This window comes from Vipera berus (genome assembly GCF_964194415.1).
Source record: "Vipera berus genome assembly, chromosome: Z".
In the NCBI taxonomy this organism is placed as follows: Eukaryota; Metazoa; Chordata; class Lepidosauria; order Squamata; family Viperidae; genus Vipera; species Vipera berus.
The window spans coordinates 32,160,145-32,177,432 of NC_138205.1; the positions used below are offsets into that span (position 1 = coordinate 32,160,145).

Here is a 17,288-nt window from a genome sequence, read left to right on the forward strand (position 1 = left end):
TGATGCCAACAATAAATAATAATGACAGACGTATGGGACAACTCATGGAGGGGCAGAAAGAAAACACAGCAAAAGAACATGCTTGAATTGCTTACCATTGTCCTCCATAGAGAAAGGGAAAGTATCCTTAAAGTCCTCTATGTCCAGCTCATGGGTGAAAATTACTCCAACCACAGCCGGGAGATTGAGAATAGGAAGACTGTCAGCCAAACTCCCAATGAAAATAACCCCTAGCAGCAAGGAGAGAAAGCAGCAGTTTAGAAACAAAATCCCAGTCCTTTTGGTGCAAAGACAATATTTCTTTTATCTCCAGCACTCCTTGCTTTCAGCAGACTGAGCTTCAGAAAAACTTACAGTACAGGTAGTCTTCAACATACAATTACAGTTGAGCCCAAAATTTCTGTTGCTAAGTGAGACAGTTGTTAAGTGAATTTTGCCCCATTCCACAACTTTTTTTTCTTTTTTCTTTTTTTTTTGTATAAATGTTGCCACAGTTATGTGAATCACTGCAGTTGTTAAATTAGTAACATGGTTAAGTGAATCTGGCTCCCCCATTGACTTTGCAACAATCATAAATATGAGTCAGTTGCCAAGCATCTGAATTTTGAGCATGTAATTATGGATGTGCTGCAACAGCTGTGTGAAAAATGATGTTAAGTCACTTTTTTCTTTTTTTTTTATTGAAAAGTTTTAAAATACAGTTTTCCCTTAAGAAACCCCCCTTCCCCCTCCCTGCTCCCCCCCTACCTCCCCCCAACCTCCCTCCCCCTCTCCCTCCACCCCCCCCTCCCCCCCCGACTTCCCAGAGCTAAATACAAGGTATATATATATAAAAAGACAACCATAAGCAACCATATACTAACAACTATAAATTCTAAAATCCATCACTCTCTAGCTTATATAGGATAAGACACACCTTAACAATATTAAATATATATAAAAAACTAGAATAAAAAAAGAAAAAAAAACGAAAGAAGACTTATTCGAATGCTACATAAAACTTCTTAACCCTATACTTGTTCTGGATAAACTCAATCCATTTTCTCCATTCCCTAATATAGCGTTCTTGCGAATGATCTTTCAAATAAGCCGAAATCTTCGCCATCTCTGCCAGGTCGGAAACCTTTAAAGTCCACTCTTCTATGGTCGGCAGTTCCTCTTTCTTCCAATATTGGCCTATCAAAAGTCTTGCCGCCGTAATTAAGTTCAACATCAGCTTGGTGTCCACAACTGTAGCGTCTGCAATTATTCCCAACAAAAAAAGTTGCGGACAAAACTTTATCCTCTGTTTAAAAATCTTCTGCATATTCCACCAGACTTTTATCCAAAAAGCCTTAACCTTCTTACATGTCCACCATATGTGAAAATACGTTGCATCTTCATCACCACACCTCCAACACTTAGGCTGATAATTCGGATACATACTTGCAAGCTTTTTAGGATCTAGATGCCATCTATAAAACATTTTGTAAAAGTTCTCTCTTAAATTTTGAGCTTGAGTAAATTTTACGTTCCTCACCCAAATCTTTTCCCACGTGTCCATTGTAATAACTTCCTGGATATTTTGGGCCCATTTTATCATACAATCCTTAACAAGCTCTGTTTCCGAGTCAATCTCTATCAATGCAAGATATATCCGTTTAATATGTGCTGACCCCTGATTTCTAATCTGCTTTATCAAATTTCCATCAGTCATTGTAAATCCATTTTTCTGGTCTTCTTTCCACCTGGCCTGTAATTGAATATATTGAAACCAAGATTGAACAACCTTCTCTTCTCGCAAGAGGCTATATGATTTCAAACACCAAACATTCCTTTCCAGGCTTAAAATTTCCTTGTACGTAGTCACATCATGTTTGAAACCAGCATGTATATTTTCTATTGCGTGTTTTGGAATTGCCCACAATGGTATCTTGCTGCTTAGCTTATGTCTATACTTCTTCCAAACTCTCAGCAATGCCTGTCTTAAAATATGCATCCTAAACACAGTATCTACCTTCTTATCATACAACAAATATGCATGCCAGCCAAACAACAAATCATGGCCCTCAAGATTTAATAACCTCAATTGCGTCAAATTAATCCAATCGCTTATTCCTACTAATGCAGCAGCTTCATAATATAATTTAAGATTAGGCAATTTAAGGCCACCTCTCTCACGAGTATCCTGCATAATCTTAAGTTTAACTCGTGGCTTTTTCCCTGCCCACACAAATTTATTGATACCTCGCTGCCATTCCTCCAGATTAGAATCTTTCTTAAGAATCGGTATCATTTGAAACAAAAATAAAAATTTGGGCAGGACATTCATTTTCACTGCTGCAATCCGTCCCAGCAAAGACAATTGCAATTTTTGCCAACTCTCCAATTCCTTTTGAATTTTCCCCCATAGTTTTTCATAATTATTTTTATATAGCTTTGTATTAGAGGGCGACAAAATCACCCCCAGATATTTAACCCTTTTAACAATCTCAAATCCAGTTAATCCTTCTAAGAGAGCCTTCTGTGAAACTGTCATATTTCTAGCCAAAATTTTAGTTTTCTGTGTATTTACTTTAAATCCAGAAACCTTCCCATATTGTGTTATTATCTCCATCAGGTCCACAACAGAGTTCTCTGGCTGGGTCACTGTAACAACCAGATCATCTGCAAATGCTCTCAATCTATAGTCCTGATCTCCAACTTTTATCCCTTTAATTTTTTCCGAGTTCCGAATCTTAACCAATAGTATCTCTAATGTTAACACAAATAACAAGGGCGATAACGGACACCCTTGCCTTGTGCCCTTCTCAATATTACATGCTACTGTCAGGCTATTGTTAACTATGATTCGGGCAGTTTGTTTTTGATATAATGCCCTAATCGGCTGTAAAAAATTTTCCCCAAAATCCATTTTATCTAAAACTTTCAACAAAAATTGCCAATTCAATTGATCAAAGGCCTTTTCAGCATCTAAAAAAATTAGCGCTGCAGAGATCTGGTTGTGCCTCTCCAAAAACTCTAACACATCAACTATATGTCTCACATTATTTTTCATTTGCCTGCCACTAATAAACCCCGTTTGATCCCCATGAATCACCTGTTGCAGAACCCTCATCAGTCTATTAGCCAAAACCTTAGCAAATATCTTATAATCTGTATTTAAAAGCGATATCGGTCTGTAGTTTTTAACTTGAGTAGCATCCTGGTCTTCCTTCGGAATCAAAGAGATAAAAGCTGTTCTCCAAGACGGTGGCACCTTTCCCCCCCCTCTGAATTGTCTGAAACAGTTCCTTTAACGGCTTTATCATCTCAAATTGTAAATTTTTATAATAGGCCGCAGTCAAGCCATCCGTGCCTGGCGCTTTATCCACCTTCAGCTCCTTAATTGCTGTAAGAATTTCTTCTTCTGTAATCAGTTGATTAATCCCCTCTTTTTGTACTTGCGTAAGAACCGGGATGCTAGCATTCTCCAAATATATATCAATATCTTTTACATTAATTTCCTCTTTAGTATATAATTTCGAATAAAAATCCACAAAAGCATCCTTAATAAGATTCTGTTGAAACACAACCCTTCCTTTATACTCAATCTTATCTATATTAGAGGCCCTTTGTTTTTTCCTCAGTCTATAAGCTAACCATCTGCCTGGTTTATTAGCGTTGCAAAAAGTATTGAGCCAGCAAACCGCAGATTGGTTGCCACTTGATCTGCCATTAATTTATCAAATTGTCCTCTTAACAGTCTAATAGCCTCCTTGATCTTCACATCCTCTGGGTTCAAAATCAAAGCCTTTTCTTTTTCCTTTATTTCATTCTCCAGTTCTTTCCTTCTAGTTTCCACTGCACGTCTATATCTATTATTCATATATATCAACACCCCTCTCATATAGGCCTTGCTAGCATCCCAAACCATGTCCATAGAGGTACCCTTATTCATATTAATCTCAAAAAAATCCTTCATCCGCTGTTTGCATTCTTCCACATTTCTCTGATTTCTAAACAAATTCTCATTTACGCGCCACGAGCGCCTGTCTCTTTTCTCCTTATCAATCTCCAACCAAACTGGACTGTGGTCAGAAATAGTTCTTGCACAAATCTTCACCTTTTTAGTTCTCAAAAAAAAATCATTAGTCAACAAAATAAAATCAATCCTCGAAAAAGATTGGTGTCTGTCAGAATAAAAAGTATAATCCTTCTCCTGCAAGTGTCTCTCACGCCAAATATCTCGCAATTCCAGGTCATCCTTCATTTCAAAAAAAGATTTAGGCAGTCTAGCATGACTTGGAATGCGCTTAAAAGCTCCAGCCTTGTCCAACTGTACATCCAAAACACCATTCCAGTCTCCCATAAAAATAAAAGATTTATAATCCAACTGGGTAAGCTTTGTGTGGAGTAAGCTAAAAAAATCAGCTTGTTGTTGGTTAGGTGCATATAATCCAACTAGAAGCGTCTTTTTACCTTCTAACAACAGCTCAATCATAACATATCTTCCATGCTTATCTGCTTCAATTAAGTCTGCTGTTAAGGCACTTTTAACATAAACAACCACTCCATTTTTCTTATTCTCTGCAGAGGCAACAAATTGCGTACCCAGTCTCGAGTTCAATAAATGCTTTTGATCCAAAACTCTAATATGCGTTTCTTGCAAACATATAACATCTATCTTAAATTGTTTTAAATATTGAAAAACTTTCTTTCTCTTCTGCGGTGAATTTAGTCCATTAACATTCCAGGTTAGAAATTTAGTTGCCATGCATATCCTCCAAAAGCTCTTGGACCACAGCTTTGATAGGACTAACTTCTTTAGGCCGTGCTCCTCCCACAGCTTGACTATATGTACGTTGTGAAGAATCTGAAGACTTTTGCTGATCTTGTTCTTTTATTTTCTTTGCTCGTTTTAAAGCAGCACGCGTTACTCTTTGCTCTCTAGGATCATCCAAAGAAGTTGTAGCTTGATCTCCTCCAGCACCACTTTCCTCTGTTTCATCCTCTTGATGTTCTCCTTCTCCAGATCCCTTTCCAGCTTCCAGAAGTGTTAATGGGGTTGCTTTTAAGACATTATTGTAGAAATCACGCGCTTGCTTTACAGTAATCAGCCGATACCTTTTACCTTCATGCATCACCATCAGCCCATCTGGAATCTCCCATCTGAACCTTATATCTCTTTGCTTAAGCTCATGCACGAGAAATGTATAGTCCTTCCTTCCCCTTAAAATCCTTGGAGGAATTTCTTTTAAAACCAAGACTTCTTGTTCAGCAATCACCACTTTAGCATCATAGGCAGCTTGTATAACTTGATCTCTAATCTCTCTTTTTGCAAAATAAACCACCACATCTCTAGGCAACTTTCTCTGTCTGGCAATCCATGAATTCACCCGAAACACTTTATCCATAGCTGCTCTTATTTCAGATGCTGGCTGATTTAATACCACTTCAAGAGCCTCAGAGATCAGCTGCTTTAAATCTTCTTTAATGTTCTCTTTTAAACCTCTGATTCTGACAGCAAACTGCATCTGGTAATATTGGGCTAGGCTTACCTCCCTTTCCACTTTGTCTCTTGCAATTTCATTCTCCCGTGCTTTTACTTCTAATATAGCATTCCTTTGAGCCAAATCATCCATTTTTTCATCTAATTCTTCCACACATTCCGCCACTTTATGCACTGAAGACAAAATGTCTACCTTCATCATGCTGAGCTTCTGTTCCATCCTCTCTTCCATTCTCTCCTCCAATTTCTCCAATTTCTCCTCCATCTGTGCAAATTTATCACTCATTGATTGATTGATTGATTCCAAAAGTTTATCCAGAGCATCTCGTAAGTCCTTCGATGTCAGCGCTTCAGAAGGGTGCAACGCCTGTAGTGATGACTGTTGCACCGGCGAGGATCCACCGCTCCGAAGAGTTTTAGGGGGAGGTTTCGCCGCCATCTTTTAGTCCTCAATTATGACGCACTTTCACTTAAAGTTTAAAAAGTCCAACAAGCTAGAGAGTATAGTAAAATAATCCTCTTCACCTTTACCACTTGTACCGCTCTGCCTGCTCCTTTAAATCATAGTCCTTTCTTCAGGCAGGGATGGTTCGCAGACGCCTGGCTCTGCTCCAAGAAGTTCAGAGCAGAGACGCCGGCCAGCTGGGAGCAACCCAGGCTTCGGGGGAGTTCAATCCTTCAGCCGCCCAAGCTCCATGCTCAGGCGGCCCCGGAGAACTCTACCCCTACCAGGGGCCTCACCCCCTCCTCTTCTCCCGAGGAGGGGGCTTCAATTTCACCCGAACAGCTGGTCGGCGCTGTTTCGGGCGAAAAAACAAACAGCTGAGCCGCGGGCAGCCGGGGAAGGCTGTCTTCGGCGCCGCGCCGCCACCGGAAGTCCATGATGTTAAGTCACTTTTTTCAATGCCATTGTAACTTCAAACAGTGGCTAAATGAACTGTTGTAAGTCGAAGATTACTTTTATATCCAGCCCAAGCAAGATTTCTGCCTAACTGGAAACCCTGAATATTTGGACTCCTGCTAAAAATGTAACAGAAATTTGATATCATGCAGCCTGGAAATAGATTAAACTGTAACACAGAATGTGCTTTAAACACAGGTACACAAACATTTGCCTTGGCTTTGATTCCTTTTAAATCACATTAAGCCATTTTCATCATGATGATGATATTCTTCTGATTGTTTTTTTATTTAATAGATTTCTGTAGGCTATTTATAGGTGCCCTATTTATAGCCGCCATGAGTTGGTTTTCTCACCAATTTAACTTTTTGGTTAATTACACAGAGAACGTCTTCAAGAAGAGTTAAAAAATCGCATTATAAAATATTATTATAATATAAGCAGGACTGGAAATGCAAACTTTAAATGAGATTTTGCACTTATTTATTTAGCATATAGCATGAAATACATGGATAGCAATAGTAAAAATGCATAGAAGGAACACATAATAATGTGATACATATCCAATGGAGATGTGTGGCCAATTTTGTAAGGCATAAGAAATTCAAGGTCATATATTGTTATAAGCTACATTTTAAAATATGTTAGTTCATGGAAATAAGCGTTCTGTATGTTAATATCTAGCTCATTTATCCAATTACGTGTGGTATTTGTTAATGGGAGAAAGTCTGCTTTTCCTCCTATGTAAGCTCAGACAGCAGCTAGTCACTATGTGAAGCAGTGTGTGCTGGACAGCCCCAAAGTCACACTCAGGGGAGGATACTCTGTCCCATTTAAACAGAGCTTTGACAGATGCCATGTAAGATACGAATCCAATTCAAAGTTTTCCAGTGGGTGGTATCAAAACCTGCTAATTTTTCTGTTGGATTAGTTATATTTTTTCTGGGGTCTGGGTGGATTTTGTACTCTCTAGCTATAATAAAGTTTGAAGAGTATTATTTAGAGAAGTTGAGATGAAGATTTGTAATATTAGTACACAGAGATATTTACACCTGTTTCATTTTAAAGGAATTCTAGGAATTGAAGTCCACGTATCGTAACATTACCCAGATTGAGGTAATGTTTAATTTAACAGTGCTTTGAAGGAAAGCTTCTCAATTTTGTCATAGGTCTTCATGTGCCGTCACTTCCAATGTTAGCCTTTATTTGAGAGTAAGAGAATAGTCAGAGGAGGCTTTCAACATTTTGATTTCTCCTTCCAAGTTGTGTTTCAAATCAAACCAAATTTTATCAGAGCTGTAAGGCCAGCTATTAAATCACCAGCATTTCTTAGACTTTGGAGCAAAATCCATTCCATGTTCCCTAAGTTACTCTCCTATAATTTTTTCTTTTTATTCATTTATTACTAATGACTGTTGTTGTTGTTAGCTGCGAAGTCGTGTCCGACAACTAATGACTACTGCTGTTCAATTTAATCCATTGCATTTGGGGGTGGCTTTTTAAATTGTTTTGGAACCAATCATGGTGCTAAACAGAATATAAATATTTCAGTTGATTAAGGATCTATTATGTGCCATCAAAACATTGTCAATTCTTAACAATATTGATAGATCTTCTCCATGATAATCAGCCTCTAACTTCATTTTTCAGGTCATCCAACGGAGCACCCATCACTACTGTAATTGACTTTATTCAGTTTGCTGCTGGACACCCTCTTCTTCGTTCCACCTTTCTGTGTTACAATCTTCTTCACAGAGCTAGGTCTTTGCATAATGTGTCTGAAGTATAATAATTTTAATCAGATAATTTGTGCCTTGAATGAGAAATTTGGTTCACTTATTTAATGATTCATTTGTTAGGTTTTGCAGATGTCCATGAAATTCTCAGGAATCTCCAAAGTCAAAATTTTTCCTACCCTGCTTCTTCAAAGTCCAATAAATAGTCTTGCAATCCCTTTTGTGCAAGTAAGATAGAGTTTATACATTGAAACCCAACTTCTGTAAGTACAGAAGTCCAACCAAACTAAATTTCTCTTCTTTTTTTTTTACTTTATGTGCTTCTAATCATTAGTTTTGATGAAGGAATGATGGTGTTCTATCTGTTCTCTGGCTTCAATCTTCATTCTTCCTTCTTCTTCCTCCTTCCTCTTCCTCCTTCTATTTAAACAATGTTAATGTCTCACCTCTGCTTCATTTATTTCCAAACAGGATTAGATCTTTTTACCTTAGAATATATTATTTTCTCACATCGGCTGTTATATATTGACTGTTACAAACGTTAACTGTTTTCTCTCCTCACACGTTCGTGAGGAGGAACGCGGCAGCCCGCTGACAGCTGTCAAAAGGGCTGCCACCTCTCTTCCACGCAGGCGCGGCGAACGGCTGACTTTGACAGCTGTCAAGCTGCCGCGCAGGTGCAGCTCACTGACAGCTGTCAAGGTTGCCTGGGCCGCGCATGCGCAGTAGCGACGGAGCTGTCAACAGTTGCCAGCTGGCCGGAGGACAGCCTGTTGACAGCTCGCGGTTGTCAGCAGCTGACCGTACCTGATTGGCTGCCGCCACGCGACGGGAGAATGCCACTCGGCGATTGGTTGCTGTATTTACTGTTCGAGTATAAATAACAGGGAAATCCCGGCGGTGCCTTGCCCGGGACGCTATCCCTAATAAATCGTTGAAACCGTGCCTGCTGTCTCCTGGTTTTCCCTCACGACAATCTACCTGGCGACGAGGGTGGGATACGGGTCTGCTTAGTTAGAGCTGAAGTCACCGAGCTGAGCTGAAGCCACGATCTGAAGGAGGGAAGCCGTCCCACCAGCCGACACTGCTGAAGTCACTCGCTGGCTTGGGAGAGCCCTCCACCCACTCGACTTATAAGCAGACCCGTGGACCTGGACAGCATGGCCACTCTCGGGCACATTAGGGAATTTGACGTCTCCCAGCCAGAAGGCTGGGAATCTCATCTCGGGCAGGTCGAGGGGTACCTCCTCGTCAACAAGATCTTCGAAGACCGCCCCAGGGCTGCAGCGCTTCTTTGCCTCAGCGGGCCAGCGGTCTATGATGTCGCCTTTGGGCTCTGTAGCCCGGACCCCGTGGCTGCCATGCCATACGCAGAATTAGTCGACCGCCTCAACCGGCACTTCATGCCAAGACGGTCTGAACTTTATTGGCGGCTGAATTTCGCCAGCCAATTTCAACGACCGGGCAAATCAGCCAAGTCCTTCATCGCTACGTTCCACCAGGCAGCCCGCCACTGTCGCTTCCCCAACCTAGAAGACCGCATCAGAGACCAGGTCATCACTGGTCTACGAAACGAAAAGCTACAAAAGAAGATTGTCACCAAGCCAACAATGGACCTTGCCGAGTTGACACTCGAAATTATGGCCTACGAGGACTGCCATAGGGAAGACATGGCCCCATCTGGGAACTCCCTCAGCGGGTCAGTCCACCAAGACTACCTCAGAAACCCCGACTCCGGAGCACCGGAGGAGAAAACCGAAGTGGACGCCATTTGTCCGAGACCTAGCAATCCCCAAGCATGCCGAGAAACCGATAGAAGATCAGACAGACCAGTCGTGGGCACCAAAAACCTCCCCACCAACTGCACCAAATGTGCCAGCTGCGGCGGAAACCACGCCAGAGCCTCTTGTAGATTTCAAAATGCCAAGTGCCATGGCTGCGGGAAAACTGGCCACATCCGCTCCGCCTGCCACCAAGAGACCCTCAACGAACTGGAAGTTGCCCCTGAAGGTAGGACACCCCCTCCTAAATTGGCCAGGGAAACCCAGAGGTCATCTATCTTGACCATCCGCTTGGACCAGGGGCCCTTACTCACCAACTACATCAGGCCCAAAGTAAAAATCCGAATACAAATACAGGGAGTCCCCTGCGAGATGGAAGTGGACTCAGGGTCCTCAGTCTCCATCTTATCATGGGACACACTTCAGGGAATCATGCGTCATTGCAGACGCCGTTTTCCCCTGAGTCCCTCACAAATTTTTCTAGCTGATTTCCAAGGAGCCCCAATCAAACTAAAGGGGAAAACCAAACTTAGGGTCGATTACAAGCAATTTCACGGGGAACTTACAGCCCAAATTGCTGCAGGGACGCGGGCCAGCCTCATTGGCCTCGATTGGTTTGAGGCTCTGGGCATAAAAATCATTGGAATCAACCAATCACAGTCCCGTCACTTAGAAGCTGTCTGCCACCAGTACGCAGACATGTTCGACGGGACCCTGGGGAAGTATAATGGCCCTCCCATAGACTTAAAACCTAACCCTGAAATCCTGCCTGTCAGGATTAAGGCTAGGAGGGTTCCTTTCGCCCTCAAGTCCAAAATTGAAGCCGAACTTGATAGGCTAGTAAGCCTCGGGGTGCTAGAACCCACAGAAGGGGGCACTTGGGAGACTCCCATAGTCACCCCAGTTAAACCCAACGGGGAAGTCCGCCTCTGCGCAGACTATAAAGCTACCCTGAACCACGCATTAAACCCCCAGGCCTATCCAGTCCCAGCTGTCAAGGATGTCCTGTCAGCCATCCAGTCAGGCACCATCTTTGCCAAGCTCGACTTGGAACACGCCTTTTTACAATTACCGGTCTCAGAAAAGACAGCTGATGCTCAGACCATTGTCACCCACCGCGGGGCATTCAGGGTTAACCACCTGCAATTTGGAATCGCTGTGGCACCTGGCATTTTCCAGGAGGCCATGGAAAAAAAACCTCAAAGGGATCCCCGGAGTCTGCCTGTACTTCGATGATGTGCTCATTGCAGGGGAGACCGAGGAAATTCTAGCAGGAAGGTTGCAGGAGGTGCTGCACAGATTCCGCGCCACCGGCCTTAAACTGAAAAAAGAAAAATGCTCCATAGGAGTCCCAGCCACCGAATTCCTGGGCTACAGAATCGATGCCAAAGGGATCCATCCCACAGATTCTAAGATCCAGGCCATCAAGGCAGCACCACCCCCTAAGAACAAGGCTGAACTCCAAGCCTTCTTAGGACTCCTAAATTTTTATCATGCCTTCCTTCCCCAGAAGGCAACCATAGCAGAACCACTTCATAGGCTGCTAGATAAAGGAGCCCCCTGGACCCAGGTCCACGACGACAGTTTTCAGAAACTGAAACAGCTCCTATCGAGCAAATCCACAGTCACCCATTACAGGGAAAGGATGCCTCTCTGCGTCGCTTGCGACGCCTCCCCCTACGGCATAGACGCAGTTCTCAGCCATCTGCACACGGATGGGACACAATCCCCCATATTATTCTAGGACCCTTTCCAGGGTGGAGCGGAATTATGCTCAAATTGACAAGGAAGCCCTAGCAATCGTGGCGAGCGTGAAAAAATTTCACAATTACCTATACGGCCGCTCCTTCACGATCTTCACAGATCACAAACCACTGCTAGGGCTCTTCACCTGGAACAAATTGACGCCCCAAATCCTTTCCCCAAGAATGCTGCGCTGGACCACGTTCCTAGCCGCTTATTCCTTCAGGCTCGAACACAAACCCGGGAAGGAAATGGGTCACGCAGATGGGCTAAGCAGGCTGCCCTTACCCACTCTCGAGCCAGATCCTGCACCAGCCGGCCACATCCTGGCAATCCAGGAATTCCCAGACCGCCCCTTGTCCGCTAAGGACATCGCCGCAGCAACTAGCAGAGACAAGGTGCTAGGCAGAGTTCTCACCTGGGTCATGACAGGCTGGCAATCCGCCTGTCCCGGGCCAGAGTTGCAACCCTTCTACCTCAGACGGCACGAACTGTCCGCCCACCTAGGTTGCATCCTATGGGGCAGTCGAGTCATCATTCCAATCCCCCACAGAAACCAAGCATTGCAATCCCTCCATGAGGGCCACCCTGGCGTGGTTAAAATGAAATCACTCGCCCGCAGCTACCTGTGGCCGGGACCTGATGCTGAGATAGAGAAACACGTAGCCGGATGCTACATGTGTCAGCAAACCAGACCCCCCCGCCACACACCCCCGTCCACAAGTGGGAAGTGACCAAGAACCCCTGGTCCAGGGTACATATCGACTATGCCGGCCCCTTCCAGGGCCAAAATTTCCTGATAATAGTCGACAGCTTTTCCAAGTGGCTGGAGGTCATCCCCGTCTCCAGCACAACCACCGTGGCCACAACCAGGGGTTTGAGGAGGGTCTTCGCCACCCACGGGTTACCCGACGTCCTAGTATCTGACAACGGCCCCCAATTTACCTCTCGTGACTTCCAGATTTTCACCAGGGACAACTCAATTAGACACACCACGTCTGCACCCTTTCACCCGTCTTCGAATGGCCTTCGAATGGACTCCCTGAAGAAAATCATCTCCGGAGACTGGCACTGCCGGCTGGCACAATTCCTCCTAGCTCAACATTCAACCCCTTGCTCCACCACCGGAAAATCACCAGCCGAACTCCGCTGGGGCCGCCGTCTGGTCACCAAGCTGGACCACTTGCACCCTGACAGGACAGCTGCAGAAACTGAACATACACCCCCGGTCAAAACCTTCCCTCCCGGACAACTCATCTGGGCCAGGAACTTCGGGGCTGGTGACAAATGGGTTCAAGGCATAGTACTAAATCAAACAGGACCAGTCTCCTACCTAATTGACTTAGGGGGAGGACAGCACATCAAACGGCACGCCAACCCGTTGAGACTCAGGGGGCTGCAAAACCGTCCCCCTCAAACTTTCCCCACTACGCTGCAGAACCCAACTCCACCACAACCATCGCCAAGCCCACCGTCACACAGCTCCACCACCACCCCGACATTCCCGAACCTCCAAGCCCGACAACTTCCATCGACGGGGGAAAGGGAGACCAGCCCGAAGGAAACCTCCGCCGCTCCACCAGACAGCGGAAAACCCCAGCATACTTAGCCGACTACGAATGGGCCGGAAGCAGAAGCAGCAAAACCCAGCAAAGTTAAAAACTTACCAAGGGGGGGGAAAGGGGTTATATATTGACTGTTACAAACGTTAACTGTTTTCTCTCCTCACACGTTCGTGAGGAGGAACGCGGCAGCCCGCTGACAGCTGTCAAAAGGGCTGCCGCCTCTCTTCCACACAGGCGCGGCGAACAGCTGACTTTGACAGCTGTCAAGCTGCCGCGCAGGCGCAGCTCACTGACAGCTGTCAAGGTTGTCTGGGCCGCGCATGCGCAGTAGCGACGGAGCTGTCAACAGTTGCCAGCTGGCCGGAGGACAGCCTGTTGACAGCTCACGGCTGTCAGCAGCTGACCGTACCTGATTGGCTGCCGCCACGCTGTGGGAGAACGCCACTCGGCGATTGGTTGTTGTATTTACTGTTCAAGTATAAATAACAGGGAAATCCCGGCAGTGCCTCGCCCGGGATGCCATCCCTAATAAATCGTTGAAACCGTGCCTGCTGTCTCCTGGTCTTCCCTCACGACAATCTATCGGCAAAAATCATGAAGAAGTTACTGATACAGATAGCTTAACACCTACTGAAAAATAAGTTCCTTTTCCCATTCTCTGAATATCTTGTGTATGTCAATAAGGCTCCTGTCACCCCCCATCACCACCACCACCCAAGAGGACAGATGAAAATACTATTTCCTCTTGGAATCCTTGAAGCATAATTCCTTCAATTCTTTCCTAATTCCCTTTCATTAATAGAGATCCATATTGATCTCATTGGATGCTATCAGGAGAAGATCTTAACAATTAAAAAGCAGTGAGCAATGTGTCTCCTCTTAAATGACTATCTAGAAGCAGATTACAAACCTTTTTTCACAATAAATTTGTGTTCTAGTAGCTTTTGCTTGAGCAAAAACAAATGTGAAAGGGAGAAAATGGAGTTATGACTTCCTTCTTAGGAAAGCATGCAAAATGCTCTAGAAGAGCTCACTTGAAGCTGCTTGGCCAATAAGTAAATAATCAGGCAGATACTGTGACTTGGAAGGAGAAATAAAGGTCCTTCCTTTTACAGGGTTTAAACTTGGATGTCTTTTGCAAATCTTTATGGAAGTTTTCAAGGTTCTTGAATTTCTAGTGTAGGAACAATGTCAGAAGGAGGAGAATAGATCAGGAAGTACGTATATCATAGCCAGATCAGAAGTTTGAATCTGTAGGATTCAAAACCCTCCTGGGTCCCTAATTTTCCTGACTGGCAGGAAATGTACAGGGAATAAAAAATATCAATTTCGTCTCCTCTTGGGTCTAATGAAAGGGAAACCATCCAGGGGGAGGAAGGGAAATTACTCTTCATTGCTAGTGCAAGCAATGTAGTAGGATTTTAAGTAAAGAAGTTCTTTTCTTACTGAGAGCACATGATTTTGCTTACCACACGTAAGGATTTCATTTTGTGATATATGAAACCTACTTTTAAGTATTTTTTTTTCTCTCTCTCCCTCCGTGTGCACCTGTGTGAGAACCAATGTGATATAGTAGTTCAGGTGCCGGATAGGGAAGGGTTAGACTTTAATCAAAGGAGTCAACTAGGTGATTTTTGGGACTCTATCTTAACTCTAAATATTGGGAATTTCTTTTTTTTTTAAAAAAAAAAAACTACTTTTCAACTCACACTGCACCAGTGCTGTAAAATATAGCCCAAATCTTTCAATGAATCTTCATTCTGTAATGGATTGATTTGGATGACGCACAGACAGACATATGCACACATTTGGGTGTGATTCATAAAAATCTGAAAACAATTGAAAGTAAAATAAATCTGTTGGTCTTTAAAGATGTCACACGTCTATTTTTCCTATTTTATTATGACAGATAAGAGATCCAGTTTGATATAGTTGGTTAAGGGACCACCAAACTATAAAACAAGGGACTAAGAATTTGAGTTCTGCCTTAGGCACAAAGCCATTGGGTGATTTTGGGCCAGTAATTTTCTTACAGCCTAAGGAAGGAGGCAAAGGCAAGCCATATCCAAAATCCAGGAAGGGATGACCAAACAAACTAAAAAAACAAACAAAACAGGTTTGCTTATTCATAGAACTTACAGTATAGGTCAGGGGTGTCAAACTCAATTTCATTGAGGGCCGCATCAGCATTGTGGTTGCCCTCAGGGGGCCGGGTGGATATGGCCAGGGTGGGCGTGGCCTACTGCGTGGGCGTGGCTAGAGTGTGAATGGCCTACTGGGTGGGCGTGGCCAGCTCTACATCGTTCGCATCAAGGGTGCCTATGGGGGCCTGGGCAGGAGTGGGACAGATCTGAGGGTCTCTGGCAGAAGGAGGGTCTCTGGGCCAGGGCCAAGGCAGTGGGGGCCGTTCCCTCACTGTTTCCAGGATGGCTTCGCGGGCCACATGAAACCACTTCGCGGGCCACATCCGGCCCCCGGGCCTTGTGTTTGACATGTCTGGTATAGGTGGATCTCAACCTATGATTACAATTAAGCCAACATTTCTGTTGCTAAAATAAGACAGTTGTTAAATGAGTTTTGCCTCTTTTTATGACCTTTCTTGCCATAGTTGTAAGTGAATCACTTAAAAACAATTAAAAACGGAGCCATCTTTCCCAATAGGTACCACATGCAACAGCTTCCTGCCTCATCTCCCACCCTGCCAACAAGCAAATAAATACTTAAATCAATTTCAGATCTATTTATTGCTAAAAATAAAAACATCTAGAAATAATGGATCCCACTTTTTTTTTAAGAAAGAAAAGTTGATTCTATTTTTTTCTTCTAAGAAAGATATCTTCCTGAATTATGGCTCCATGCCTTATTGAAATATTTTTTTTCCTATTTTGATCAGAGCTCTATATAACTCAAAAGCCAGCACAATTTTATACCGATTGGAGTTTGGACCCCCTAATAGATGCCATCACCCATGCTATGTTCCTCTGTTTTCTTCAGCAAACATGGAGACAACCAGCTCTGCTCCAAACCACAAAAGGAACTGCAGCTCACTAAAATTAGAAGGTGCCTAATAGAGGCTGTAAGAAAGCAGATAAAACATGATCTCTACAAAATTTTGACAATGCATACAAGTCCTGGGAAGTAGGAAAGGTACAAAAGACAAGAAAATTCATAGTTAATTCTCTCTTGAATAGCATTCAGCGAGTTTGAAACAACTTTCACAGTAGCTTTCTTCTCAAATCTTTCCTCGTGGCTTCTTGAAGCCTTATAAACAGCCCCTGTGCAAAGCTGCACCTTCACACAGGACACAATTGAGCCACACAGCACACCCAGAGTGTTGCACATTTCTTTCCTCCCATAAACAGTAGAAAACTAGGAACAAACTTGCCTGCGAGGAAACAGCTCCCAGTTAAGCACTGTCCTGCCATCTTGCAAGTGGAAAACTTTGATTGACAGGGGCAGGCTGGTGTGAAAATGGGGGAGGCAGTGTATGTGTGTTGCCAACAAAGGTTAAGATAATGTATCCCAACTGGGAGCCACGTTTTAGGTCCCATAACTGCCACAAGGGGGCAGCATCAACCCATTCCACTCCATAGCGAAGCAACTGGTCCAACTGTTAAGCCTAAATTTTTCCTGCTCTCTAAAATCTGTTAACATTTAAATAGCATAGATATAAAAAGATAATACAGAGGGGCAGTGTAGTATTCAGACAATATACATTATTTTAGGTGCTAAATATGGTTATATTAATGATTGTTGGGGAAGGCAGAGTAGGGGGGAAGAGGGGGCTTACTATGTAAAGCAGTTCAAAACCTCAATCCAGAAAATAGGTAATTCAATAACCAAATAATGTTATACAATGCAACCAAATAGTATTATTACTGGGGGTAGGGGTGAAGGAGAAGACTAGCCAAAATCTCTAATAACAATACTAACAACAGAGTTCATGGGGCACTAAATATTAAAGAACTAAAGGAAATGGTAATGACGAGTTATAAATTGATGTGTAATATAATCAGTGGGTTAGGACGCTGAGCTTGTCGATCAGATGGTCGGCAGTTTGGCAGGTCGAATCCCGAGTGCCGCGTAACAGAG

The 17,288-nt window shown here is 43.6% G+C and overlaps 1 protein-coding gene across 1 annotated transcript in view; it reads right to left on the reverse strand.

Moving 5' to 3' along the window:
• The window catches only part of SGCA (sarcoglycan alpha), a 41,073-nt gene extending 24,453 nt beyond the window's left edge, over nucleotides 1–16,620 (reverse strand). Inside the window, exons 1-2 of the mRNA XM_081343041.1 lie at nucleotides 16,582–16,620; nucleotides 96–230 (exon numbers count right to left, since the gene is read on the reverse strand). Coding sequence (XP_081199167.1) covers nucleotides 96–108 — 13 coding nt within the window. The 5' untranslated portion in view covers nucleotides 109–230; nucleotides 16,582–16,620. The remainder of the gene's footprint in view (nucleotides 1–95; nucleotides 231–16,581) is intronic.
• Between the last annotated feature and the right edge of the window lie 668 nt (nucleotides 16,621–17,288).